A 27,854-nucleotide genomic window follows, 5' to 3' on the forward strand; every position below is an offset into this window, starting at 1 on the left:
GTGACACAGAGTGTTGGACTTGATGGGCCGTTGGCCTGATCCAACATGGCTTCTCTTATGTTCTTATGTTAAAGATCCTACAAGCTAGGCTTCAGCAGTATGTCGATCGGGAACTAACAGAAGTTTAAACTGGGTTTCGGAGAGGTAGAGGAACTAGAGATTAAATTGCCAACATTCGATGGATTATGGAGAAAGCATGGGAGTATCAGAAAAATGTCTATTTCTGCTTCACTGACTATGCTAAAGCCTTTGATTGTGTGGATCACAACAAACTGTGACAAGTCCTTAAAGAGATGGGAGTACCAGAGCACCTCACATGTCTCCTGAGAAACCTGTATAAGGGTCAAGAAGCAACTGTCAGAATGGGATATGGAACAACTGATTGGTTTAGAATAGGGAAAGGAGTTCAACAAGGATGTATATTGTCACCCTGCTTATTTAATTTATATGCAGAGTACATCATGTGGAATGCTGGCCTGGAAGAATTACAAGCCGGGAAAAACATCAACAACCTCAGATATGCAGATGACACTACTCTAATTGGCAGAAAATGAGGAGGACCTAAAGAACCTCTTGTTGAGGGTGAAAGAGGAGAGCACAAAAGTAGGCCTGAAACTTAACATCAAAAAAACTAAGATCATGGCATCTGGCCCCATCAAACCTTGGCAAATAGAAGGGGAAGACATGGAAGTAGTGACAGACTTTACATTTCTGGGATCCAAGATCACTGCATACGGTGACTGTAGCCATGAAATTAAAAGATGTTTGCTCCTTGGGAGGACAGCTATGGTGAACCTGGGCAGTATAATAAAAAGTAGAGACATCACCCTGCCAACAAAAGTCCGTATAGTTAAAGCGATGGTATTCCCAGTAGTAATGTATGGCTGTGAGAGCTGGACCATAAGGAAGGCCGAGCACAGAATAATAGATGCTTTTGAGATGTGCTGCTGGAGAAGACTCTTGAGAGTCTCTTGGACTGCAAGAAGATCAAATCAGTCAGTCCTAAGGGAAATCAACCCAGACTGGTCACTAGGTCAGAAGCTGAAGCTCAAATACTTTGGCCACCAAATGAGAAGGGAGCACTCTCTGGAGAAGATCCTGATGCTAGGAAAGACAGAAGGCAAAAGAAGAAGGGGACGGCAAAAGATGAGATGGCTGGACAGTGTTACTGATGTAACAAACACGCATTTGAGCAGACTTCAGAGGATGGTGGAAGACAGGAGGGCCTGACGTGACTTTGTCCATGGAGTCGCAAAGAGTCGGACTCGACTGTGCGACTGAACAACAAAAATACTTCTTCAAAAGAGGAAATGGGATACAGTGAGCAGAAATACATATAACTGGTGGGTTTATTATTTATTTATTTATTTATTTATTTATTTATTTATTTATTATATTAAATTTCTATCCCGCCCTCTCCACAAGCAGACTCAGGGCAGCTCACAACATTAAGAGTGTAAACTGATACAAATTTGGATCAAATGGCAAAATAGTGTAATAAATTGGAGGACCATTTGGTCTGGATAGTATTTGCATGGGAAACCAATAAAAGATAATAAAAGTTGGCTCTTAATTGCTCTTGCTACAAGTCTAGGTAAAACAAAAGGAAATGTATTTCCTAGTGATGTTCTTGTCTGCCTCCTAACTTTGTATCTTTTTTAACTGTACTCTTACTTTGTTCTTCAACAGAGGTTGTTTCCCAGGTTGAAAATAGGGTTGCCAGGTCTGAATCAAGAAATATCTGGGGACTCTGGGGGTGGAGCTGGGAGCCAGGATGTGCCAAACACCGTTGAACTTTGAAGGGAGTTCTGCCATCACATTGAACGGGATCTCATTTATTTTAAATGCCTTCCCTCCATTTGGAAATAAAGGTAGATAGGGGCGCCTTCTTCTGGGGATCATAGAATTGGAGCCCCTGGTTCAATCCTTTTGAAACTTGGCGGCCTTTTTGAGGAAAGGCACCAGATGCTATGCTGCAAATGTGGTGCCAATACCTCAAAAAACAGAGCCCCCCACCTGCCCACGATACCCTTGGATCAATTCTCCATTATATTCTATGGGAATAGATCTCCATAAGGAATAATGGCGTGGCCAGCAGACATTTCCCTCCCCTCTCCCTGCTTTCTGATGACCCTGAAACAGGGGAGGGCCTTCAAAACGGGGGCTCCCCTGCCCCCACCTGGGGACTGGCAATCGTAGTTGAAAATAACAGCCTTTACCTCTACTGTGAAAAGCTTCCAGTCTGTTGCCACACTTTAAGCCTGTATCAAAGGGGCAGGATGTGTGTCCCACCCCACCCCAGACTCTTGGTGAAGAAATATGAGGTTAGCAGAGTGCTCAGCACATAATGCAGAAGTTATTTGTGTGTGCTGCTAAGGAACACAAAAAGCCTTTTTTATCTTTGCAAAACTAATACAAACCCTCTGTTGTGAGAAATTCCAAATAATAATATTTACTGTATGGCATTGGGTGTAGTATAACCAGGAGATCTGAAGATTGTCTGGCGGCCTGAAACTAACTCTTTTTGTGGCGAGCTAGCTAGGCTTATTTTTTGGGCTGAGAGAATTGTGACTGACCCAAGGTCACTCAGCTGGCTTCAAGTAAGAAACATCATTCTAGACAGGACAGAGACAGGATTCCAATCTCGATTAATTGGATAGAGATGCAGAGGGCATATCCTGCCCTCATGGTGCCATTCAGTTGGCAACTTTAGTTTGGAAGACGGCACCCTTTCTCGCTGAATGCCAGGTTTTATATGCAGAGAATGCTTCTATGGGTAAGAAGCTAGGGGAGAAGGTATTACCAGGGCAAAAAGTATTGTACTGTATATTAAATTCAAAGGCTGAAAATGTTAAGTGAAACCAGCTTCAGGCATGTTAGCTGACATGCTTGCCAACCTCCAGGTAAGAGCGGGAAATAGACACAAGTCTCTGTGAAAAACCAGCCTCATCCTAATTCGACATACCCAATCTGTGCTGTACCCCATCAGATTGCAGGTGGGGCTCAGAAAAAAGTATTATCTATACAAAAAACAGAGCACTCCAGGGAGAAGCCTCTGTCAGAATATTTCAACCTGAAATGCTGGTTTACTCTGCGCAACAAATGCTTGGGAAGTCTCCTGAGTAAACTTAGCAGTCATGGGATAAGAGGAACAGGTCCCTTTTATTGATTAAAAGTTGGTTAGATGGTAGGAGAGCCCCGTGGCGCAGAGTGGTAAAGCTGCAGTACTGCATTCTGAACTCTCTGCTCACAACCTGAGTTCGATCCCGGCGGAAACTGGTTTCAGGTAGCCGGCTCAGGTTGACTCAGCCTTCCATCCTTCCGAGGTCGGTCAAATGAGTACCCAGCTTGCTGGGGGAGAAGTGTAGATGACTAGGGAAGGCAATGGCAAACCACCTCGTAAAAAGTCTGCTGTGAAAACGTTGTGAAAGCAACGTCATCCCAGAGTTGAAAACGACTGGTGCTTGCACAGGGGACTACCTTTACCTTTTTAGATGGTATGAAGCAAAGAGCAGGAATAAACGGACAGTTCTCACAATGGAGGGAAATAAGCAGTCGGGTTCCACAAGAATAGGTACTAGAAGTGTTCTTTAATTCAATTGTTGTATCTTACAGATCATACCGCCATAAGTAACCGCTCTCTTTCAAACACTGTTCTTCAGCAAAAATCGGCAGTGTCATTTTAAATTCTCTCGCAGAAAGAGACCTTTCTCATCCAACATAATTTAACGGGACGTTATCAGAGGTGGAACCTGGGGTCTTCTCATGCAAAGCACACTCAGTCTTAGCCAGCATTTCATTGTAACTATGCACTATGGGAATCTGCGTGGTTTTTGCAATGGCAGAAAATTAGCAACACACAGACATACAAGGAGTTTGTTCACCATTAGGGTTGGGCACAAATTGAACCACAAAGCAAAATTCATGATGAATTTTCATCAAAGTTCATGACATCATGAACTTCCGCAAACTTTTAAAGCAGTTCACGGACAGAGCTGAAACCATGGATTTAAAGGGACTCCATGAAAAGCTGCAAAAATAGCTGAGCATTGGGGAGCAGCTTGCTGTTTTTCAGCCTGTCCTATGTACTCCCTTTAAAGTTTAAAGGGACCACACAAAACAGTCCAAAACAGCTGAGCATCAGGGAACAGCCTGCTCCCTACCGCTCAGATTTTTTTCAGGCTTCCTGCAAACCCTGTTTAAAGGGACTGTGTAAACAAACTTCCCAGTTTGGCTCATGGTTCATGCCCATCCCTGTTCACCACTGAACCCTGGTAATTATGTACTGTTAGCCACCACTATTCCCTTAACCAAGTTCCTCACAGCTCCTAAAGGAGGGTGTTCTGGATCAGCGACAGAGTCAACCCTGGTCTTATCCTATTAAAATAACTAAGTGAAGAAAAGATCTGATCTACTTCAGAACTGGTGCAGTTGCTGCTACCTAACACTGTTCTAAGAGCCCCGTGGTGCAGAGTGGTAAAGCTGCAGTACTGCAATCAGAGCTCTCTGCTCACGACCTGAGTTCGATCCTGGCAGAAGCTGGGTTCAGGTAGCCGGCTCAAGGTTGACTCAGCCTTCCATCCTTCCGAGGTCAGTAAAATGAGGACCCAGTGTAGATGACTGGGGAAAGCAATGGCAAACCACCCTGTAAAAAGTCTGCCATGAAAACGTCGTGAAAGCAATGTCACCCCGGAGTTGGAAACGACTGGTGCTTGCACGGGCGACTACCTTTAACTTTTTTTTAACACTATGAAAAACTGAAGCCAAGAAGATGAATTTTACACCCACTGCCAATTTTCTGTTCTCCTGAAATATCATTAGATACACACAGCCAGGGCTTTTTTTTGTCTTTTCTTATACTTTAGGGCTTTTCTTGTAGCAGGAAGTCATTTGCATATTAGGCCACACCCCTTGATGTAGCCAATCCTCCTGGAGCTTACAGTAGGCCCTGTACTAAGAGCCCTGTAAGCTCTTGGAGGATTGGCTACATCAGGGAGGTGTGGCCTAATACGCAAAAGAGTTCCTGCTACAAAAAAAGCCCTGCACACAGCCCTTGTATTAATGTAATCTGATGGCCTGGCAGCATCCAATAATCAAGCAGAATTTTTTGCCTAATATGTGCCTTCTTACAAGACACCTTTTGGTACTCTTCGGCGCACACCTGGTGCCTTTTCCTCAGTGGAGATGGCAGCACCACCTACAGGAAAGAAGCAACCTCCAAAGTGGCTCATATGGGGGACACAATTGGCATCTACTGGCTAATCTCCTGGAATTATCCATAATAAATCCCCAAAAGTACACTAAGTCACGAATATCAGTGCCTCTCTTAAGTCTAGGTAAGCAACATGGCAGCAATGTCAAAGTATCTGGAGACATCATTAAAAGTTGACAAATTTAAAAATTAAGAGCCGTGCCTAATCAGACCAATGGCCCATCAAGTCCAGCCTCCTGTTTCCATGTGTTAAGAAGTCAGAGAGAAGCCCATAACATTTAGATGTTCTGCCTGAAGTTACACAGGTGTCACTGAGGAAGGTCTTCCAAAACTGTGGCACAACCATAAAACAGGCCCTGCTCCTTACATCACAACAATGGTGATGGAGCAGAATCACAGGTTTTGTCAGTTGAGAGAGTCAAATAGATTGAAAAAAATGTAGTAGTTACAGCTGAGGATTCTCTCACACAGGTTTTATATGGTTTTTAATTTTGTACAGAGACCACATTTCAGGAGGAAGAGGATGATGATGATGATATTGGATTTACATCTTGCCCTATACTCTGAATCTCAGAGCGGTCACAATCTCCTTTTGGTTTGGTGTAGTGGTTAAGTGTGCGGACTCTTATCTGGGAGAACTGGGTTTGATTCCCCACTCCTCCACTTGCACCTGCTGGAACAGCCTTGGGTCAGCCATAGCTCTGGCAGAGGTTGTCCCTGAAAGGGCAGCTGCTGTGAGAGTTCTCTCAGCCCCACCTACCTCACAGGGTGTCTGTTGTGGGGGAGGAAGATAAAGGAGATTGTGAGCCCCTCTGAGTTTCGGAGTGGAGGGTGGGATATAAATCCAATATCTTCTTCTTTACCTTCCCCCCGTCACAACAGATACCCTGTGAGGTAGATGGGACTGAGAGGGCACTCCCAGAAGCTGCCCTTTCAAGGACAACTCCTATTAGACCTGAGGCTGACCCAAGGCCATTCCAGCAGGTGCAAGAGGGGGAATGCGGAATCAAACCTGGTTCTCCCAGATAAGAGTCTGCGCACTTTACTACACCAAACTGGCTCTCCGTTTGGAACAGTGACTGCTAACAAAGTTTCCCAATAGTGGAACAGTGACGGCTAACAGTTTCCCAATAGTTGAAATATACACCAGATATGTTGAGAAGTGAGCTTGAGTAAAAAGGATATTTCAACATTGACTATGCTGATCACCACTCTGGGATCAGGAAGAAATTTTTCTTCAAGCCAGTTTGGCCAGGGATCCTGAGGGTTTTTTGTCATTTTCTGTGCATGGAACGAGTGTCACTGAGGGTGTGGGGAGGGGGAGGCATTTGTGACTTTCTCACAATGTGCAAGGTGTAGCCCTGGAGGGTCCTTCCAACTCTATGAATCCTCTATGAAGCATTTATATGGTTTCTGCCCTGGGTAGATTTTTTACGTTTAATAAGGTTCAGCATCTGAGAGATGGATTTTTTGATGTTGAGTAAGGTGTCCTCTCAGTCTAAAGCTCTTACCACACTCAAAACATTTAAACGGTTTCTCCCCCGTGTGAATTCTTAAATGCTGAATAAGGGTTGATTTGTGAGAAAAACTCTTGCCACAGTCTGAGCAGGTGTATGGTTTCTCCCCTGTGTGGATCCTTCTATGTTGACTAAGGCACGTCCTCTGACTGAAGCTTCTTCCACACTCGAGGCATTTATAAGGTTTCTGGCCTGTGTGGATTCGTAGATGTTGAATAAGGCTTGATTTATGGGAGAAGCTCTTGTCGCACTCTGAGCAGCCATATGGTTTCTCTCCCGTGTGGATTCTTTGATGTCGACTAAGGTACGTGCTCTGACGAAAGCTGACTCCACACTCTAAGCATTTAAATGGTTTCTCCCCAGTGTGGATTCTTTGATGTCGAAGAAGACTTGACTTATCCGAGAAGCTCTTACCACACTCTGAACAGCCATGTGGTTTCTCTCCTGTATGAACAGTTTGATGTTGACGAAGATGTGCTCTTTGGCAGAAGCTCTTTCCACACTCCAAACATTTGAATGGCTTCTCCCCAGTGTGAATTCTTAGATGTTGAACAAGACTTGATTTATCAGAAAAAGACTTACTGCAGTCTGAGCAGCTATGTGGCTTCTCACCTGTGTGAATCCTTTGATGTCGATTAAGGTAGTTGCTCTGTCCAAAACTTTTCCCACATACTGTGCATTTGAATGGTCTCTCTCCTGTGTGAATTCTTACGTGTTGAACAAGGCTTGATTTATCAGAAAAGCTCTTGCTACAGTCTGAGCAGCTATATGGCTTCTCCCCTGTGTGAATTCTTTGATGTTGACTAAGATATGCATTCTGACTAAAGCTCTTCCCACACTCTATGCACTCATATGGTTTCTCTCCTGTGTGAATTCTTAGATGTTGAATGAGGCCTGACTTATGAGAAAAGCTCTTGTCACAGTCTGAGCAGTGGTGTGGTTTCTCCCCTGTGTGTATCCTTCGATGTCGACCGAGACAAGATCTCCGAAAGAAACACTTTCCACACTCGAGACATTTATAATTATTCTCTCTTCTCTGAATTCCTTGATGGCCGTTAAGTGCAAAACTTTCCCCACATGTATTCTTCTTTCCATTACAAGTTCCCCAATGAATTTTTTCACCATTTTGATAGCTTTGCAATGGATCCTCCTGCTTCTGTGTCCATTTTATGTTCTGCATATTTGTTCTATCTTGAGTCCTCAGGTTGTGTACCATCTTGGTTCTTCCCAAGGACAGTCTCAATAGTTCCCTCTCATTCTTGTACTCACAAGCATCACCTTTAGGAATAAGAGAAACAAAAAGAAAGGAGAGTAGAAAAAACACATTCAACTTCAGATCAGGGAATAAACAATACTTATAGTTGAAAAACTGTACTGGTCAATTTTATTGTGTAATCTGTTTTTAATGTTTTGTGTAGTTAATTTGCTGTTGTTAGCTGCCCTGAGCCCACTAGGGGAGGGCGGGATATAAATTTGATTAAACAAATAAATAAAATAGTTAGCTTGGTTAACTATTAGAATTGGCAGATATGGACAAAATTAAGAGGAAACAGATTGGCAAGGGCGGAGAGGGTTGGGAAATTAGTGAATTGTAGGGTGGTGAGCTGTGTTGATAACTGGCCTAAGGCTGAGGCGGAGGTGTGTGATAACTGGTCTGAGATGGAGGTGTGTGATAACTGGCCTGAGGCTGATGCGGAGGTGTGTGATAACTGGTCTGAGGCAGAGGTGTGATAACTGGCCTGAGGCTGAGGTGGAGGTGTGATAACTGGCCTGAGGCTGAGGTGGAGGTGTGTGATAACTGGTCTGAGGCTGAGGCAGAGGTGTGTGATAACTGGCCTGAGGCTGATGCGGTGACCAGTGGGGGGATGACTGGCCTGGGGATTCCAGTACTCCTGGGGAGGGGAAGATATGACGGTGGGAACAGACATTGCTATAAGGGAAGGAGACAGAGACATGGAGGTGCTCGGCCCCCTTCCAGTCTGTGTTACATCCCGACGGTGGCAGATAGTGGGGTCAGGTTGAACTACTCGCCTCCGTCATTGGTGTTATGCAATGCCAGGTCCATAAATAATAAGACCTCAGTCCTCCAAGAGTTTTTACTTGAGCAGGACGTGGACCTGGCTCGCATGACTGAGACCTGGGTGCGAGACGGAGAGACTGTCGCTCTCTCCCAAACGGCTCCACCAAGGTACTCAGTCTTCCACCAATCACGGACTAGCGAGCGGGGGGGAGGGGTGGCCCTATTCATACGAGAGGCTTACTTACTCCTTTTGGGCTCTCCCAGCCCCAGAGATCAATGGTATTGAATGTGCCGGTCTGGCGTGGGATGTTGGGGAGGGGTTGGCAATATGGCTGGTGTACCATCCGCCTAACACACCAGCCAGTGCCTTACCATCCCTGATGGAGGCCGTAGCAGGCTGGGCATTGGAGTACCCAAGGCTTGTGATCCTGGGTGACTTCAATGTCCATGCTGATGACGCAACCTCCAATCAGGTGATGGACCTAGAGTCATCCATGGCGACACTGGGACTCTCCCAATTCGTTACAGCATCCACTCACCAGGCGGGGCACATATTAGATTTGATCTATGCGGCAGGGTCTTGGTGGACGATATTACTGCAGAAGCATTGCCATGGTCGGACCACCTTGCCCTTAAGGCTCGTGTGGATGCCCGACCTCAAACCCGTTTAGGCGGCAAGCATATTCTGGCTCGCCCGCAGAGCCTGATGGACCTAGAGCGGTTTCAAACGGCTCTACGGGATCCCTGGCCCCCTGGCGATTCTCTTGATGACCTGGTATAGTCAGCTCACCAGAGCCATTGATGAGATTGCATCTCGGTGCCCTCTGCGCCCTCATGTTAAGCCGGCACCATGGTATACCCCAGAATTGCAGCAGCTGAAACAAGGGCTCAAACGACTAGAGAGGCAATGGTGGCGTACTCAAGATGAAGCAACTTGAACATCCTATAGAGAGTTTATGAGATCCTATGAGATGGCAGTCAAGGCCACAAAGAAAGCTTACTTTGCGGCCAAGATTGTGTCTGCAAACTCGCGCCTGGCACAATTGTTTAGGACAATTCGGACTCTTACAACACTGCCAAAAGGCAGGCCAAACGCTAGGGAATTGGAGATTGGCTGTGAAGCTTTTGCGGAATTTTTTGCAGATAAAATCTCGTCACTCCATCGCGACCTCCCCGCCACATTGGAGAAAGTATGTGAACTCGAGGCGATTGGGGGAGAACTGTCCGGAGGCATCCACAACTGTGGGGTGCCACAGGGGGCGGTGCTCTCCCCGATGTTGTTTAACATCTACATGCACCCCCTTGCCCAGATTGCCTGGAGATATGGGTTGGGTTGTCACCAGTACGCTGATGACGCCCAGCTCTATCTACTGATGGACAGCCGGCCTGACTGTGTCCCAGAAAATCTGGATTCGGCGTTGCAGGCTGTGGTGGGATGGCTCAGGCTGAGTAGGCTGAAGCTAAATCCAGCAAAGACAGAGGTCCTTTGCCTGAGTCGGGGCGGTCTGGGTAGGGAAATCCTCCTTCCAGCAACTGCCGGTGCTCCACTGAAAATGGAGCACAAGGTCAAAAGCTTGGGGGTGCTGCTGGAGTCTGCCTTAACAATGGAGGCCCAGATGGCAGCCACTGCTAAATCCGCTTTTTTCCATCTTAGGCGGGTGAGGCAGTTGGTCCCCTTCTTGGAGCGTGACGACCTGGCAACGGTGATCCATGCAATGGTCACCTCGAGGTTGGATTACTGTAACGCCCTCTACATGGGGCTGCCCCTGTGCCGAAACCGGAAACTGCAGCTGGTGCAGAACACGGTGGCCAGGTTGTTATTGGGGCTCCCTAAGTGGGAGCACATACAGCCGGGGCTGCGGGAACTGTACTGGCTGCCAATAGTGTACCGGATTCGTTACAAGGTGCTGGTCATTATCTTTAAAGCCACATACGGCCGAGGACCTGCCTACCTTAGGGACCGTCTCTTCCCATATACTCTCCAGAGGGTGCTTTGATCCAGTTCTCAAAATCTATTGGTAATCCCCGGGCTGAAGGAGGCCAAATTGAAGGTCACCAGGGAAGGGGCCTTTTCGATCACTGTCCCCCACTGGTGGAATCAACTCCCAGAGGAAATATGGGCCTTGCGGAATCTTGGTCAGTTCCACAGGGCCTGCAAAACAGTCCTCTTCCAGCTGGCCTTTAATTGATATAGAGCCTACATCATAGATGGAATACCGTCGCACTGTAAAATCGAACAAGATAATATCTAGATCTGAGCACCAAATGATATGTTGTTTTAATCTTTAAATGTATAATTTTATAGAATGTATTATTTTATAATATGTATTGTTTTAACTCTGTGATGTTTTCACCTGAGCTGCAGTTTCCAGATAGGCACAGTGTCCCCTAAATCTAAGAATCTACCTGCTGATCTTTCCTGTTCTGCAGAGTCCTGGTCAAAGAGGACTTTTCTTTGCAACCAGAATGGGAAGTCTGGGTTGGAGCTTGGATGTCCCCCAAGAAATAAAAACAGTTGATGATAGGAAACCTTTCCAAACCTTGCTACACATGAGATACTTTCTTAGCAAGAGATACTGAGGACCTCATCTTGGGCTTTGTTCATGCAATCCACGTGCTCTCTCTCTGCACCCTGACCTCTCCCATCATCCATTACATATTTTGGGGAGGTCCAATGACTGAAATTATTCTGGAATTCCCAAACTAGCCTGCCTGCATGTGTCATTCTCACGTATTTTCAGAAAGAAGCCATTTACAAGCCAGGCTGGAACTTAAATGACAGGAATAAGCATCACCATATGGTGGAAAGCAGCTGTTTTGAAACAGCTGCACTGACTGCCAATTGAGTTCTGGATCAAATCTGAGGTGCTGGTGATTACCTTTAAAGCGCTAAATGGTCTGAGACCATCATACACGGAAATCCACCTCTTCAGACATGTCCCCCCCCCCCCCAAAAAAATTGTGTTCTTCAACCTACAATCTGCTTGTGGTGCTTGGTCCCCAGGATATTTTCCTGGCATCCACCAGGACAAGGGCCTTCTTTGTGGTGGCCCCGTCCTGGTGGAACCAACTGTCTGATACTAACATGGGCCCCGAGGGTCTTATCTACATTCCACCTGGCCTGCAAAAGTAGAGCTCTTCCATTCATCTTTTCATTTGTTGTGTCTATTTATGTGGCAGCCTTTTGGGTTTTTTTGTATATATTGTATTTAATTTATATTTGTTAATATTTTAGCTGTCGTTAGTTGCCTTGAGACCTCTTGGCGATGAGAGGCGGCAAATACATTTAATAATTATTATGATGATGATCTGAGAAAAAGTGGTCATATCCAACACAAAGATGAGCCCTAGATTCTGTCTCTGGCACCTCCAGTTCAAAGGATTTTGGTTTAGATTAAAGGTGGGAGGGTACCGGATGGATATTAGGAAAAACTTTTTAAGAGTTATCCAACAGTGGAATCAGCTACCTTCGGAGGTGGTGAGCTCCCCCTCACTGGCAGTCTTTAAGCAGTGGCTGGACAAACACTTGTTGGGGATGCTCTAGGCTGATCCTGCCTTGAGGAGGGGGTGGGGCTAAATGGCCTGCATGGTCCTTTCCAGCTCTGTGGTTTTATGATTCTAAGACAAGGCTAAGCAAGGTCTCAGTCTGAAACTCTTGACAAGCAGCTGCCAATCACAGAGGAAATTCCTGAATTCAGCAGCCATTATTTGGCTTTTCGCTACTCAGGCCATTATTTGGCTTTTCGCTACTCAGTAGGTGGACGTAACCAAGCCAGTGTTTTGTCAACTGAGCTCCCCTCCTGCAGCACAGAGATTGTCACGGTGGCCTACTTCACTATGCTGTTGTAAGAAGTATGATGTGCTGCAAACACTCAGAAGTGCTATGTAACATACAAGTGCCCTAACGCTCCAGTCTTTTTGCCTTATTCTGGCACCCAGCCACCAGGGAAGGGCTCCTGTGGCTGCCAATGAACTCTAATATCCTGCCCAGTTGAAAGAAACTCTCACAGATGTGTACAGGTTACTTCCCTACTGACATCCTTGCTGACAACCAATCTTAGCTTGTACCTTGAACAACAAGCAGCGAAAGGAAAAAGGGGTCCTTACCCAGAGCAGCCACCATCTCGTAATTCTCCAGCATGACTTCCCAATACAGATCCCTTTGGCCTCGATCTAGCAAAGCCCATTCCTCCGAGGTGAAATGAACAGCTACCTCCTCAAACATCACCATATCCTGGAGTAAAAAAGAGGCTTACTTCCTTATTGTCATATGCAGGGGGTGTTCAGCAACTCCCCTTCCGTTCCCAATATGCTATTCTTTTTGTGCAAAGATCCCCAAACAATGCTCCCTCTAAGTCCACCCCCCCCCCAACTGGACAGACTGCCACCGTTCCCCCCTACCTGAGCTGGCTGCGTAGCAGCTGTTTCCGCTCCTGGGCAAAGAAGAAGTAATCTCAGCTGCCTCTCTGACATCAGTCCACTGACTGCAAAGAGAGCAAAGATAGTTTAATGAAATGTTCATTGTCATCTCGCATTAAGATCTGTCTTGTTGTCATAAACCTGATTTTCCACTCTGCCTTTTCAAAATGCAGTCAGGAATATGCATGGTGCAATAATGGTGAAAAGCCAGTGTGGCGTAGTGGTTACCGTTGTAAGACTAGGGCAGGGCCCTGTGGCCCTGGGGCCGAATCACACACACACACACCCCAAAGGCTCCTATCAGGCCCCTGAGCAATTGGCTGTTGTTTGCTTCCTTCTCCCTCTCTCTTACTTCCTTCTGCAAGGCTTGCCCAATCGCACAGGAGCTACAGAGCAAAACCTCTATTTTCTTCATTGGCTGAGGCTCCTCTCTTGGGGAGGAAGGGGGGGGAGGCAGAGCTTGCTTTGCCAGACTTTCTGAATCGCACAACAAAAAGAAAAACTCTCCGTGTAAAATGCAATTTTAACTTGTTGTGAATAATAAGTATCAAAATACAAAACGAATAATACCAGTACATATCACCAAGTAAAAACCTCATACGTTACTTGAGTTTCCAGAGGCTTCTGGAGTTGGAAAGATGGGGAACTGACGCATCTCCCTTTCGTGGAGTGAACCAATGCCTTTGTTTTGGACATAAAAGGTGTTTTTATCACCTGCTGTCTACCCTCCCAGTTATGGGAAAAGTCCAAGACATGCTTGCAAGATTTTGAGGAGTTTAACTTTGGCTGGCAAGGAGTCCTGCTGGGGCTCCTTTTCAGCTTTGAAGAATCTCCCATGAAAAATCGCATAACAACGTCTACAAAGGCTTTTCGGAGTCATTAAGTTGACATAAGTTCACCCAACCCCAACTTTCTATGGACTATAGTCTACTGAAGATTGGAACGATCGGTGTAAGGAAGTTTTGGACACTTGATAAGGTACAATTCTTATCTTTCATTCCGGATCTAAAAGAACGTTTTTAAACTAAAGAAACAAAGATTTGGAACTATTTGCAAAGAAGTAAAGCTGTGTTACAGAGGCTGGGGGTGAAATTGTGGCTTTGGGACTTTAATAGGCACTGTAAAACTCAAAAAAACAAGATTTGTTTACCTTTGTGGCTTCTGCAAAAAAAAACCCCATCATAACAAAGCCTCGGCTTGCAATTGGGAAACAGGAAGTGACAATCGAAATATCTCGAGAGTGGAAACCATTGAGAACTGGACTTCATTTCCAGAGAGTCAGGAAACAGCGCTGGGAGAAGAGGGACACATCCTAGACCTCCAGGCCTACTCTAGCCCAAAAAATCATAGAGTTGGGGCCTGAAAAAGTTGCGGCCGCCATTTTGAATGTTTACAAAACTTTAAATATTAATATCTTGGCCCAGGAAGCTCTGAGGACGGCGATTTTGGACTTGCTGAAGAGAGCATGCTCTATTGAACCCTGTTATCAATTTGTAGTTTGGTGAGGTCAGCTTGGGGTCTATTATATGATATGGGAAGACTGACGTCTGATGTCTAATCCAAAATACAAACTAAGAACGCATGAAAGAGCTGGTTCAGTAGAGGACAAAATGTCTAAAATTGCCCAAGAACAGCTGGATGCTATGGAGGCCAGATTAGCAAAGGCAATGAAAGATTTGATAACTACAAGTGAGAAAAAGTTGACTAAAGAGACTAAAGAAATAACAAAAGAGATAACTAAGGAACTAACAAAAGAAATAAATTCCAGTGCTGAAGCTGTAAAGAAAGAGATCAAGAAAGAAACTGAAGATCTGAGGAAGGAGTCACAAGCAACAACACAGAAGATGCAAGAGGTGGAAAATAGAGTTACAAATCAAGGTGTTACAATAAAGAAGATTCAAGAAATGTTCTACTACAAGACTGTAAGCTGATGAAAAACTTTGTACTTCTGAGGGGGGTGCCAGAAAACAATCAAGAGGACTTAAAGAAATATATCATGACTATTATTGCTGAATATTTGGGTGAAGATCCAGAGAAGACTGAAGATCAATGTGATTATGTGTACAGGGTCAATTCAGAGTTTGCCAGAAGGCATAAATTGCCAAGAAACACAGTAATTAAATTAACCACTAGAGATATAGTGGGAAGGATCTTAAGCCAACAATTTGCAAAAGAATTGGTGGTGGAGGAGAGCAGAGTCAGAATAATGAAGGAACTACCAAGGAAGGTCATCAGTGACAGAAGACAATTTAAACCTTTGACGGATAAATTAAGGGCAAAAGGTACAAGATATAGATGGATTTTACTTCTGAGTATAAAGGGCTGAAGTATTCCATAATAGACATTCAAGGCATGGAAGGGTTTTTGACGGACAATAAGGATTTTGGGGACACAGCTTAATTGAAGAATCATTATGGATTACAAATTTTTATTGGAATGTTAATGGCCTAAATTCGCCACAGAAACGAAAAGCGACATTTCATTGGATTACAAAACAAAAATGTAAGATAATTTGTCTACAAGAAGTACACATTAGACAATCGGATTACAAATTTTTATGTAACAAATTTTTAGGGGAAGAATTTGGTTCATTGGCTAAAGAAAAAAAAAGGGGAGTGATTTTTTACATAAAGAAGGAGCTGGAGCCAAAACCGATTTTTAAAGATAATGAAGGTAGATATTTGGTAGTAGAAGTTTTGATGTATGGCAAAAAGACTCTGTTGTTGGGACTTTATGCTCCTAATGGGGCTAAGAGTGACTTTTTCAATGATATTATGAAACAACTGGATCAAGTAACATACGATCAGATAATGCTTATGGGTGACTTTAAAGGAACTATCCAGAACTCCTTAGATAGATCTGGAGAGGGGGGGGGGGAATGCAGATGGGAAACTACCTAAAGCATTTTTTGAACTAATTAAACAAGAGAGCTTAGAAGATGTGTGGAGAAAATTCAACCCCAGGGTATGAGACTATACTTTTTTTTCAGCCAGACATAATACCTTTTCTAGGATTTATATGTTATGGGCTACAAAAAAGCTGGGGCTGATCACAAAAAAAGTAGAGATTCTTCTGAAAATAAGTGCAGACCATAACCCGTTGAGATTGTGTTGTTGCAAATAACAGAAGATAAGGAAATAGAGGGGCTAAAATTGAAAGGATGGACTTATAAATATAGAGCCTTTGCAGATGATGTGATTTTTATTACTGAAAATCCAATACAAGTATTACCATTGCGGGGAAAAATCAGAGAATATGGTGACCTTGCTGGGTTTTACATAAATAAAGAAAAATCGCAAATTTTAAGTAAAAATTTATTATTGTGCAAACAGAAAGAACTTCAAAATGCAACTGGATGTGAAGTCACCTCGAAAGTAAGATATTTAGGTGTAGAGATCACGATGAAAAATATAGATCTGTTTTCAAAGATTTCAGGTTTTCACGGCTGGTAACATCATTAGGGTTTGTAGAATCTTTCGGGATCAAGTGCCGTGTTCTACTGGAGAAAGTTTTCCTTCCAGACGTTTCGTTCTCAGCTGCGGAGAACATCCTCAGTGGCATTGCAGCCAGAGCAGGCGCTCAGACCTTCTTGGCTGCTGTGCGTGCAGGCGCTCAGACCTTCTTGGCTGCAGCGCCTGCTCCGGCTGCAATGCCACTGAGGATGTTCTCCGCAGCTGAGAACGAAACGTCTGGAAGGAAAACTTTCTCCAGTAGAACACGGCACTTGATCCCGAAAGATTCTACAAACCCTAATAGATCTGTTTAAAAATAACTAGGATAAACTTTGGCGTAAAATTGTAGCCAATATGTTGAAATGGAATAAACTGAACTTGTCTCTTTTGGGCAGGATAGCTGCCATGAAAATGAATGTTTTACCAAGAATGTTGTTCCTCTTCCAAAACAATTCCAATTGTGAAAGATGTTAAACAATTCAATAGATGGCAAAAAAGATTTCTGAATTTGTATGGGCGGGAAAAAAAACAAGAATCAAAAGGAACGAGGAGGTTTTCAACTGCCGGATCTTAAATTATATCATGAAGCAGTATGTTTAGTATGGCTCAAGGACTGGATAACCTTATCCAACCAGAAGTTATTGGCGTCAGAAGGTCATGGAAATCTATTTGGTTGGCATGCATATTTGTATTATGGGAAGGAGAAGATGGATGGTTTCTTCCGGCATCATTTTATAAGAAGTTTGTTGAATACTTGGAAAAGTTATTTTAAATATAGTGAGGAGAGGAAACCGCTGTGGATTGTACCAATGGAAGTTATAAAATGGATTTCTGACTCACAGGAAGACAAACAATTACATACAAACAATTGCTAAAAATTAAGGGTGGCAAAGTAGAATTAAAAGCAGAGGAAGAACTGCAAGACAAATTTAATTGGTTCCAGATGCTACAAATTAAAAGTTTAGTGGATAAAGATATGAGGACTACAGGTATAAGGCAAGATCAGACAGAAATGGAAAAAGTGCTATTAGGGGAAGATGAAAAGATGATTGCAAAGATGTATAAATTGTTATTGAAATGGTGTACAGAAGACGAAGTAGTAAAATCTCAAATGACTAAATGAGCAATAAATATGAATAAAGAAATTTCAATGGAGACATGGGAACACCTATGGAAGAACTCTATGAAAATATCGACATGTAATAATATAAAAGAAAACTGTTTGAAAATGCAATACAGGTGGTATATGACACCTAAGAAGTTAGCAAAAATGAACAAGCAGGCATCTGATCGGCGTTGGAAATGTAAAAAGCATGAAGGCTCTTTTTACCATATGTGGTGGACATGTGAAAAAGCAAGACAATTTTGGCAAATGATTCAACAAGAGATGTTGAAGATTTTGGGATATGCAGTTAAAAGGGCACCAGATACCTTTCTGGTAGGGATTACAAATGAAAAGTTTTCCGAAGCAAGACAGGACTTTGGTGTGGTATATATTGTCAGCTGCAAGAACTTTGTTTGCACGAAGGTGGAAGCAAGCTGAAATACCAGATAAATGGGACTGGATTTTAAAAACTTTACATTGGAGTGAAATGGATAGACTTACTAGCATCTTGAAAGACAGTGATGCAGAAAAATTTAAAGATGAATGTAAGACGTTTCAGGACTATATTGAAAAGCAATGGAGAGTTAAGAAACATTTGGTGGTTTTTGAAAGTATAACCTGAAATTGGGGGAAATGGGGGAGACAGGTGATTAGAAAGAATTTTTTGAATCAATATACGATAGCTCCTTTTATTAGCAGTTAGAAAATATACCTCCACCTGGCTTGCGTGACCGAGACCTGGGTGCGAGATGGGGAGACAGTGGCTCTTTCCCAGATGACCCCCCCAGGTTACTCGGTCTTCCACCAATCACGGAATAGCGGGCGGGGGGGAGGGGTGGCATTATTCATACGGGAGGGTTACTCCTTCCGGGCTCTCCCGGGCCCAAAGATTGAGGGTATTGAATGTGCCGGTTTAGCGTGGGATGTCGGAGAGGGGTTGGCGATCTGGCTGGTGTACCGTCCGCCTAACGCACCGGCCAGCGCCTTACCATCCCTGATGGAGGCTGTGGCGGGCTGGGCGTTGGAGTACCCAGGGCTTATGGTCCTGGGTGATTTCAACGTCCATGCCGACGACTCGGCCTCCACTCAGGCGATGGACCTAGTGTCTTCCATGGCGACACTGGGACTCTCTCAATTTGTTACGACACCCACGCACCAGGCCGGGCACATGTTAGACCTGATCTTTGCGTCCGGGATTTCGGTGAACGATATCGCGGTAGAAGCGGTACCATGGTCGGATCACCTAGCCCTCAAGGCCCGTGTGGAGATGCCACCCCAACCCTGTATGGGCGGAGAGCCTATTTTGGCTCGCCCCCGGAGCCTGATGGACCCGGAACGGTTCCAAATGGCACTAGGGGATCCCTGGCCCCCTGGCGATTCCCTCGATGACCTGGTGGAGGCCTGGCAAGGCCGGCTGACCAGGGCCATCGACGAGATCGCACCTCGACGTCCTCTGCGCCCTCGCAGGAGGCTGGCCCCATGGTATACCCTGGAGCTACGCCGGCTGAAACAGGGGCTCAGACGACTAGAGAGGCAGTGGCGGCATACTCGGGACGAAGCGACGAGAACATCTTATAGAACGTTTATGAAGTCTTATGAGATGGCAGTCAAGGCTGCAAAGAAAGATTACTTTGCAGCCAAGATTGCATCTGCAGATTCGCGCCCGGCACAATTATTTAGAATAATTGGAGATCTTACTACATTGCCTCAAGGCAAACCAAATGTTAGGGAATTAGAGATTGGCTGTGAGGCTTTTGCGAAATATTTTGCAGATAAAATCACGTCGCTCCGCCAAGACCTGCCTATCACATTGGATGCAGTACGGGAACTTGAGGCTCCGCGCCTGTCTTCGGGTTTGGAGTTGGGTCGGTTTGACCCGCTCAGCCTGGAGGAAGTCGATGGAATTCTCTCTGTTGCGCGCCCAACAACTTGCGATTTGGACCCTTGCCCCTCCTGGTTGATTAAAGCTTGCCAGAGGGAGCTTAGATGTCCTTTACGGGACATAATAAATAGATCCCTCTCGGAGGGGCGTTTCCCATCACCTCTGAAAGAGGCTTTGGTCCGCCCCCTCTTGAAAAAATGCACAGCAGATCTGGCCGAATTGGCAAATTACCGACCGGTTTCTAATTTACCGTTTTTAGGTAAAATTATTGAGAGGGCAGTGGCGCTGCAACTACAGGGTTTTCTGGATGACGCTTCCGTCCTAGACCCTTGCCAGTCCGGCTTTCGCCCGGGCCACGGGACGGAGACAGTGCTGGTCGCCTTGGCAGATGACCTCCACCGGCAACTGGATCGAGGAGGCGTGGCGGTGCTGATGCTGTTAGACCTGTCGGCAGCGTTCGACACGGTCGACCACCGGCTACTGACCCGCCGCCTCGCCGACATAGGGGTCAGGGGGCTGGCCTTACAATGGCTCTCCTCCTTCCTCAAAGGTCGGGGACAAAGGGTGGCAATCGGGGGTGAGCTTTCCCGGAGGCGCACACTAGATTGTGGGGTGCCTCAGGGAGCAGTTCTCTCCCCGATGTTATTTAACATCTACATGCGCCCCCTTGCCCAGATTGCCCGGAGTTTTGGACTGGGCTGTCATCAATATGCGGATGACACCCAGCTCTATCTGCTAATGGATGGCCGGCCTGACTGCGTTCCAGTGAACTTAGACCGGGCACTGCAGGCCGTGGCAACTTGGCTTAGGCTGAGTGGGTTGAAGCTGAACCCGACGAAGACAGAGGTCCTTTGCGTGGGGCGCGGCGCTCTGGGAAGGGAAATACCTCTCCCGGTTTTTGACGGTGCGCCGTTGAAGGCGGCGGGCCGGGTCAAGAGCCTGGGAGTCCTACTGGAGCCTTCACTATCAATGGAGGCCCAGGTAGCGGCCACTGCCAAGTCGGCATTCTTCCACCTGAAGCGGGCAAGGCAGCTGGCTCCTTTCCTGGAGCGCCGGGACCTGGCAACAGTGATCCATGCGACGGTCACCTCAAGACTAGACTACTGCAATGCCCTCTACATGGGGCTGCCTTTGTGTCGAACCCGGAAGCTGCAGCTAGTGCAGAACGCAGCGGCCAGGCTGTTATTGGGACTCCCGAAATGGGAGCATATACAGCCGGGGCTGCGTGAACTGCACTGGCTGCCAGTTACATACCGGGTCCGATACAAAGTGCTGGTTATTACCTTTAAAGCCCTATATGGCCGAGGACCTGCCTACCTGAGGGACCGTCTCTCCCCATATGAGCCCCAAAGAGCACTGAGGTCGGCAGGGAAGAACACGCTGACTATCCCTGGGCCAAAGGAGGCGAAATTACAGAGTACACGGGCACGGGCCTTCTCTGTTATAGCCCCGTGCCTTTGGAATCAACTTCCGGAGGAGGTACGGGCCCTGCGGAATTTGGACCAATTCCGCAGGGCCTGTAAGACCATCCTTTTCAAGCAGGCGTTTGTAGAACTTGATAGGATGGCTGTTTAATTACCAACTATTTATCTAGTGACCCCTGCCATAATACAAGTGTACAGATAACATCAGGAAGATCACCGCCGTTTAAACTATGGAATGATCCAGACATTTGGAACTGGTTTTAGATTGTTGTTTTAAATCAATGTATAACTTAAATGTTGTTTTAAATTACCTTATATTGTATATTTTATATTGTATAATTTTATCGAACTCTTGTCAGCCGCCCTGAGCCTGCCTAGGCGGGGAGGGCGGGATATAAATAAAATTTATTATTATTATTATTATTATTATAATTACAACAAACAGTTATAATTGATGTGATAATAGATCGATGAAAGATAAGTGTAATACTTAAAAAGAATTAAATAGCTATAACTGGTGTGATAATAGATGAAAGATAAGTGTAATATTATGGGTGAACTAAAAGGTTAAGGTGATATGATTTAGTATATTGAGATAAATAAGTTCAGGATGTGCTAACAATGTCCTGAAGGAAAGCTAGAAGACCGAATTATAAATAGAGATATAGAGATGTTATTAGATTTTATGTAAGTTTTATAGTGCAAGATTCTAAAACGGATGGTATCTTAATTGTTTTTTCTCAATAGCTTGAAGCACCGACGGAGGTCAAAGAAAAGAGGTGGGGGAAGTGAGAAAAAAGAAAATGTGTAATGTGTTGATAAGGATTGAAATATTGTTTTTTTCCCTTTTTTCATTTTTTATTATTTGAAATACATTTTAATATATTGCAAAAAATTAATAAATTTGGTTAAAATAAAACCTCATACGTTACTCAATGCTCCTACTGTCCTTATGTGGCTGAAAGCCACTAAATAACATTCAGTCAAGTATTAAAAGCAGGTGGTCCAGTGGAGAACTGGTCCGCTTTGCAAGCCATTTTGGATCGCAGATCCTTCTTCCAGGGACCAGTCTTATAAGTATTGTACAATTTCCCAGGTCCAGTAGTGCCAAAAGAATTCCTAGCTCTCTCTAATTAGCACGCATAAGAGCGGGAACGCCATAGTAAGTACTATCCTTATCAGTAATGCAGGACACATTATTTATTATTCACAAGAAGTTAAAATTGCATTTTACACGGAGAGTTTTTTCTTTTTGTTGTGGCTTAGTCTCTCCTCCATGGTCCCGTTTACATTGTGACATCTCTGAATCGCACAGCAGAGCTACTGAGCCAAGCCTCTCTTTCTTCATTGTCTGAGGCTCCTCCCCTTCTTGGTTTCCTTGGGAAGGAAGGAAAGTGTCAGAGCTTCCTTTGCCCAGTTCCCTGGCTTCCATGGGGAAAATATAAAGAAAGCACCTTTAAGATCAACATGGCCTCTTTTACGTTCTTGAAATCAGAGTCACCCCACCCCCTTTCTTTTTGTTAAGGAATTTTACACATCTTATAACTATGAGCCTATGTTGGTTTGCCAAATTTTAGAAATGTGCTCCTGCCTAACTCCCCCACATTGTGGATCGTTCTTTCTGATCACTGTTCCCTTGCCGACATTATCTTAGACAAGGGCTAGTGCCATACTATCTCTCAGGGAAGAGTTTCATGGTTTGCTATTCTTTTTGGCATGTAGGATGCAGACCTCGTTTCGGGCAGGAGCTTCCAGAATCAGAGCTCCAGAACCTCTAAATTGTATTGTGCTCTTTCATTCTTACCCTGCCCCCTCCCCAAACACTTGCTTCTGGGCTCCACGGTTCAAAGCCCGTGGGTGAGTTTTGCTAAACGCTAAGATTTGACAACCTTTCTAATATCTTTCCCAACAAAAAATGGGAAAATAGCCAAAACATACAACACAGACAGAGGAAAATCTTCGTCGTGCCACTGTGGCTACATAGGAGAAAGTAATTTTTAAAAGTATGATGGGAGTAAGGTTTTATTATGACAATTCCAATTCAAGAAGCATTTGAAGGTAGATGCTGAGGTGATAAAATTTAGTATACCCTCTGGTGATGTCAGGGGTGTGTGGCATAGGCACATGAGTTGTGCTCGTGAGCTCCGGCACCTCTTTTTCTACAAAATGACCCCTGGTAGGATGTATTCTGAACAGCGGGAAGAGAGATTATTTATTTCATTCCATTTGTATCCTGCCCTTGCCGCAAGCAGTCATAGGACAGGTTCCATCATTAAAACCGCATATCAAATCGCACTGACTAATTAATGCCACATCTAAAACTATCAGAACATCAGCATTAATAACCGGTGCCTCAACACGTATCCATACGATTGGGCCCAGGTGGTCACTCGGATCTCAAGTCTTTACGTTGGCATTAATTTATCCTATAAATGGAGGAGAGGGGTGCCTGTTCAAGGCTCTCCCCTAACATTTTTAACTGTGTCCTTTAACAAAATCTTCAAAAGCAAAAGTTTATCGGGAGGGAGTCGTCTTCTCTTCCATGACAAGCTTCCCTGCAAAATCCAAGAGTGTCAGGATGATCCTGAAAAAATAGGGAAGCGGGGGGGAGTGAGCTGCCAGGGGAGAAAGAGAGATTTGGGGCTAAGCCACAGGGCAGAGGGAGTCGTGTTCCTTAAAGGCACTTCTTGGGGCTGCTTCTTCGGTACCCCTCTTCATACAAATATGGGGTCACTGAGGTTGCTGCATGGATAGGGTTGCCAAGTCCAATTCAAGAAATATCTGGGGACTTTGGGGGTGGAGCCAGGAGGCATTAGGGGTGGAGCCAAGATCAAGGCTGTGACAAGCATAATTGAACTCCAAAGGGAGTTCTGGCCATCACATTTAAAGGGACGGCACACCTTTTCAATGCCTTCCTTCCATAGGAAATAATGAAGGCTAGGGGCACCTTCTTTGGGGGCTCATAGAATTGGACCCCCTGGTCCAATCTTTTTGAAACTTGGGGGATATTTTGGGGAGAGGCACTAGATGCTATACTGAAACTTTGGTGCCTCTGCCCCCAAAAACAGCCCACCCAGAGCCCCAGATACCCACGGATCAATTCTCCATGATTTTCTATGGGAATAAATCTCCATAGGGAATAATAAGAGTTCCCAGCAGATATTTCCCTCCCCTCCCTCCGCTTTCTGACGACCCTGAAGCCCCGGGAGGGTCTCCAAACCGGGGGATCCCCTGCCCCCACCTGGGGATTGGCAACCCTATGCACGGAGGAATAACCTCATCGGGCCCGCGGCTAAGAGAGAGTGGAAGACGAGCCCCTTTCCTTCCATGGGACGAACGGAGCTGCCCTCCCCTTCCCAGCATTGCATTTTGGAGCCTCATGAGTGTGCGTGTTGAGGGGATCACGTTACCCCCACCCCTTTAGACTGCAGCTGTTCTTACTCACCCGCTTCCCTCCGAGCCGGGCAATGCACAAGCCACATGAGCGGAAAGCGAATTGCATGTTTGCCACTGCCTTCTAGCACTCGCCGCTCTGTGGTTGTTTTGAACTATTTCCGAAGAGGCGCTTTTGCACAGGCTGTATCTTCTCTGAGGCCTGCCCCGCTCTCCTCCTCCCTCCTTCTGGCACCAGGGCCAAGGCGGCAACCTAACACCAAGTCCGCCCCAACCGCTATGCAAATACAGGGATCTGTTGATGAAATGTTACCCCCAGACACACGCTGCTGTTCACAGAAAGCGCCCCCCCCACCAGTCTTGAACATATATGAACATAGGAAGCTGCCTTCTACTGAATCAGACCCTCCTTGGTCCATCAAAGTCAGTGTTGTCTACTCAGACTGGCAGCAGCTCTCCAGCATCTCAAGCTGAGGTTTTTCATGCTTATTTGCCTGGACCCTTTTTCGTGGAGACGCTGGGGATTGAACCTGGGACCTTCTGCTTACCAAGCAGATGCTCTACCACTGAGCCACCATCTCTCCCGTCTTCAACAACTCTTCAACACCATCTTCAACAACTCCTTAATCTAGTTTTTGAGCCTAGTGGCATCTCTAAAACCAACAAGTTTAATTCTGGGTATAAGCTTTCCGGTGTATGCACATGAAAGTTTATACCCAGGATTAAATTCTGTTGGTAGGATTGCCAGCCGCCAGGCAGGACCTGGGGATCCCCTGGAATTATAGGTCATCTCCAGACTGCACAGATCAGTTCCCTTGGAGAAAACATATGGTTTGGAGAGAAAACATGTGGTTTGTCTATGGCATTGGACACCCAGGCTCCATCCTAAAATGTTCAGAAGTTTCCCAGTCTGGATCTGGCAGCCCTGCCCCCTCAGTCTCCTGCTCGTGGCCAGGGGAGCCCTGCCAACTCTGGTTGGTCTTAAAGGTGCCACTGGACTCAAACTTTGCTTTGACCAGGGATGGCCAAACTTGCTTAATGTAAGAGCTGCATAGAATAAACGTCAGATGTTTGAGAGTCGAAGACATGGTCAGAGGAAGGAAGGAGATGGAGAGAGAGAGATGGGAGGGAAGGAAGGAGGGAAAGAAAGCAACTTTAAATGCATTCTCCAAGCCAGGGGTCCCCAACCCCTGGGCAATGGACTGGTGCCAGTCCATGGCCTGTTAGCCACCAGGCCATGAGTTGTATAATTATTTCATTAAGAAGAAGACAATGACGTCGGATTTATATCCCACCCTCCACTCCGAATCTCCGAGTGGCTCACAATCTCCTTTATCTTCCTCCTCCCCGCCCCAACAGACACCCTGTGAGGTAGGTGTTGCTGAGAGAGCTCTCACAGAAGCTGCCCTTTCAAAGGCAGCTCTACAAGAGCTATGACTAACCCAAGGCCATTCCAGCAGCTGCAAGTGGAGGAGTGGGGAATCAAACCCGGTTCTCCCAGATAAGAGTCCACTTGCTTAACCACTACACCAAACTAATAGAATGCACAATTGTATCATCCCGAAACCATCATGCCCCTCCTCCCCCATCCATGGGGAAATTGTCTTCCACAAAACTGGTCCCTGGTGCCAAAATGGTTGGGGACCACGGTTCCAAGCCACCAGCTGGTTTGGCTTGGATAAGTGATTTAAAGAAAGAAATGCCTTCTCCAAGCATGCCAACAGGACAGTGGGGACTTTGAGAGCCATACAATATGTGTGAAAGAGCCACATGTGGCTCTCGAGCCTGTTTGGCCACCCCTGCTTCAGACCAATTTTTGCTATATTTGTCACTATTCACAGTGACAATTACCTTAATCCACTTATCAATTACCTTAATCCAATTTTAGCTCTAATTGCCCCTTACTGCCAACATCCTCCTTATTGCCCATTATCTTTCCTATATCAAGATGAGTTGCCAAGCCGTAGCATCTTGGCTTAGGCTCTTCAAGCCGTAGCATCTTGGCTCAGGCTGAGTCGGTTGAAGCTGAATCTGACAAAGACGGAGGTTCTCTACCTGAGCCGGGGTGGTCCGGGGGGGAGATCCCTCTGCCGGCTCTTGATGGGCTGTCACTAATACTGGCTCCTAAGGTCAAGAGCTTGGGTGTGCTCCTTGAGTCCTCTCTTACAACGGAGGCCCAAGTAGCAGCCACTACTAGATTTGCCTTTTTTCATCTTCGGCAGGTGCAGCAGTTGGCCCTTTTCCTGGAGCACAACAACTTAGCAATGGTGATCCATGCTACGGTCACCTCAAGAATAGATCACTGTAATGCTCTCTACATGGGGCTACCCTTGGCGCTGACTCGGAAACTACAGCTAGTGCAGAACGCTGCAGCACGGCTGTTAATGGGACTCCCCCGGTGGGAGCACATTCGGCCAGTGCTGAGAGAGCTGCACTGGCTACTATTGTGTTCCGAATCCGTTTCAAGGTGTTGGTATTGACCTTTAAAGCCCTCTATGGTCAGGGGCCTGTCTATCTGTGGGACCGCCTTTCTCCACATGTTCCCCGGAGAGCACTGCGTTCAGGGACAAAAAAATCTATTGTCCATCCCTGGACCAAAGGAGGCTAGGTTGTGGCTGACGTGAGCTAGGGCCTTCTCGGTGGCAGCACCAGAACTGTGGAATGCTCTCCTGGAGACCAAAAGGCCCCTGCGGGATCTCTCTACTTTCTGCAGGGCCTGTAAGACCGAATTCTTTCGACAGGCCTTTGAGATCTAACCAGGAGAGAGCAGCCACCCTACATCATTATAGCATACCATATGATCACTGCTTATATTATATTGTAGTGATACAGCACCATGAAATGAAATGGGTTTTTTAAATAATTTTAAACTGTAGCTATTTTTATTGGTTTTTAATTTGTAAAAATGAATGTTGTTAGCCGCCCTGTGTCCGCTTGCGGAGAGGGCGAGATAGAAATTTAAAGTAATAAATAAATAAATAAATAAAATGTTATTCTGTCTGAAGCAGGAGAAAAGAGCAAGAGTCCAAGAACATCTTAAAGACTAACAAAATTGGTGGCAGGGGAGGAAACAGGGCTAATATTACCATATGTCGTGATCTTACAAAAAAACCCGAGGAAATACTGGATTAAAATACATGCAGACATTTAAAAATCAAATTCCCATTGAATCCAGAGATAACGTTATTGGAAATGATTCCAGATAATGTAAAAAAAAAAAAAAGCACAATCGTTATTTAGATATATGCTGGGGGAGAAAGCGTAGATGACTGGGGAAGGCAATGGCAAACCACCCCATAAAAAGTCTGCCATGAAAATGTTGTGAAAGCAACATCACCCCAGAGTCGGAAACAACTGGTGCTTGCACAGGGGACCTTTCCTTTCTTAACAGCAGCAAGAACACAGTTTATTTGGATGACAGAAGATTGTC

At 45.5% G+C, this 27,854-nt stretch overlaps 1 protein-coding gene across 2 annotated transcripts in view; it reads right to left on the minus strand.

Annotated features, from left to right (window-relative positions):
• LOC132571214 (zinc finger protein 845-like) overlaps positions 1–27,854 on the minus strand; it is a 57,890-nt gene that overhangs the window by 17,313 nt on the left and 12,723 nt on the right. The window contains exons 6-7 of one of the 2 annotated variants that reach the window (XM_060237934.1): positions 11,506–11,513; positions 6,615–7,627 (exon numbers count right to left, since the gene is read on the minus strand). In XM_060237934.1, coding sequence (XP_060093917.1) covers positions 6,650–7,627; positions 11,506–11,513 — 986 coding nt within the window. In that variant the 3' untranslated portion in view covers positions 6,615–6,649. Of the gene's footprint in view, positions 1–6,614; positions 7,993–11,505; positions 11,514–27,854 lie in introns of those variants that run through there. The other variant, XM_060237933.1, reaches the window with a different exon arrangement.

The sequence above is a fragment of the Heteronotia binoei genome, chromosome 5 (genome assembly GCF_032191835.1).
Source record: "Heteronotia binoei isolate CCM8104 ecotype False Entrance Well chromosome 5, APGP_CSIRO_Hbin_v1, whole genome shotgun sequence".
NCBI classification, from domain to species: Eukaryota; Metazoa; Chordata; class Lepidosauria; order Squamata; family Gekkonidae; genus Heteronotia; species Heteronotia binoei.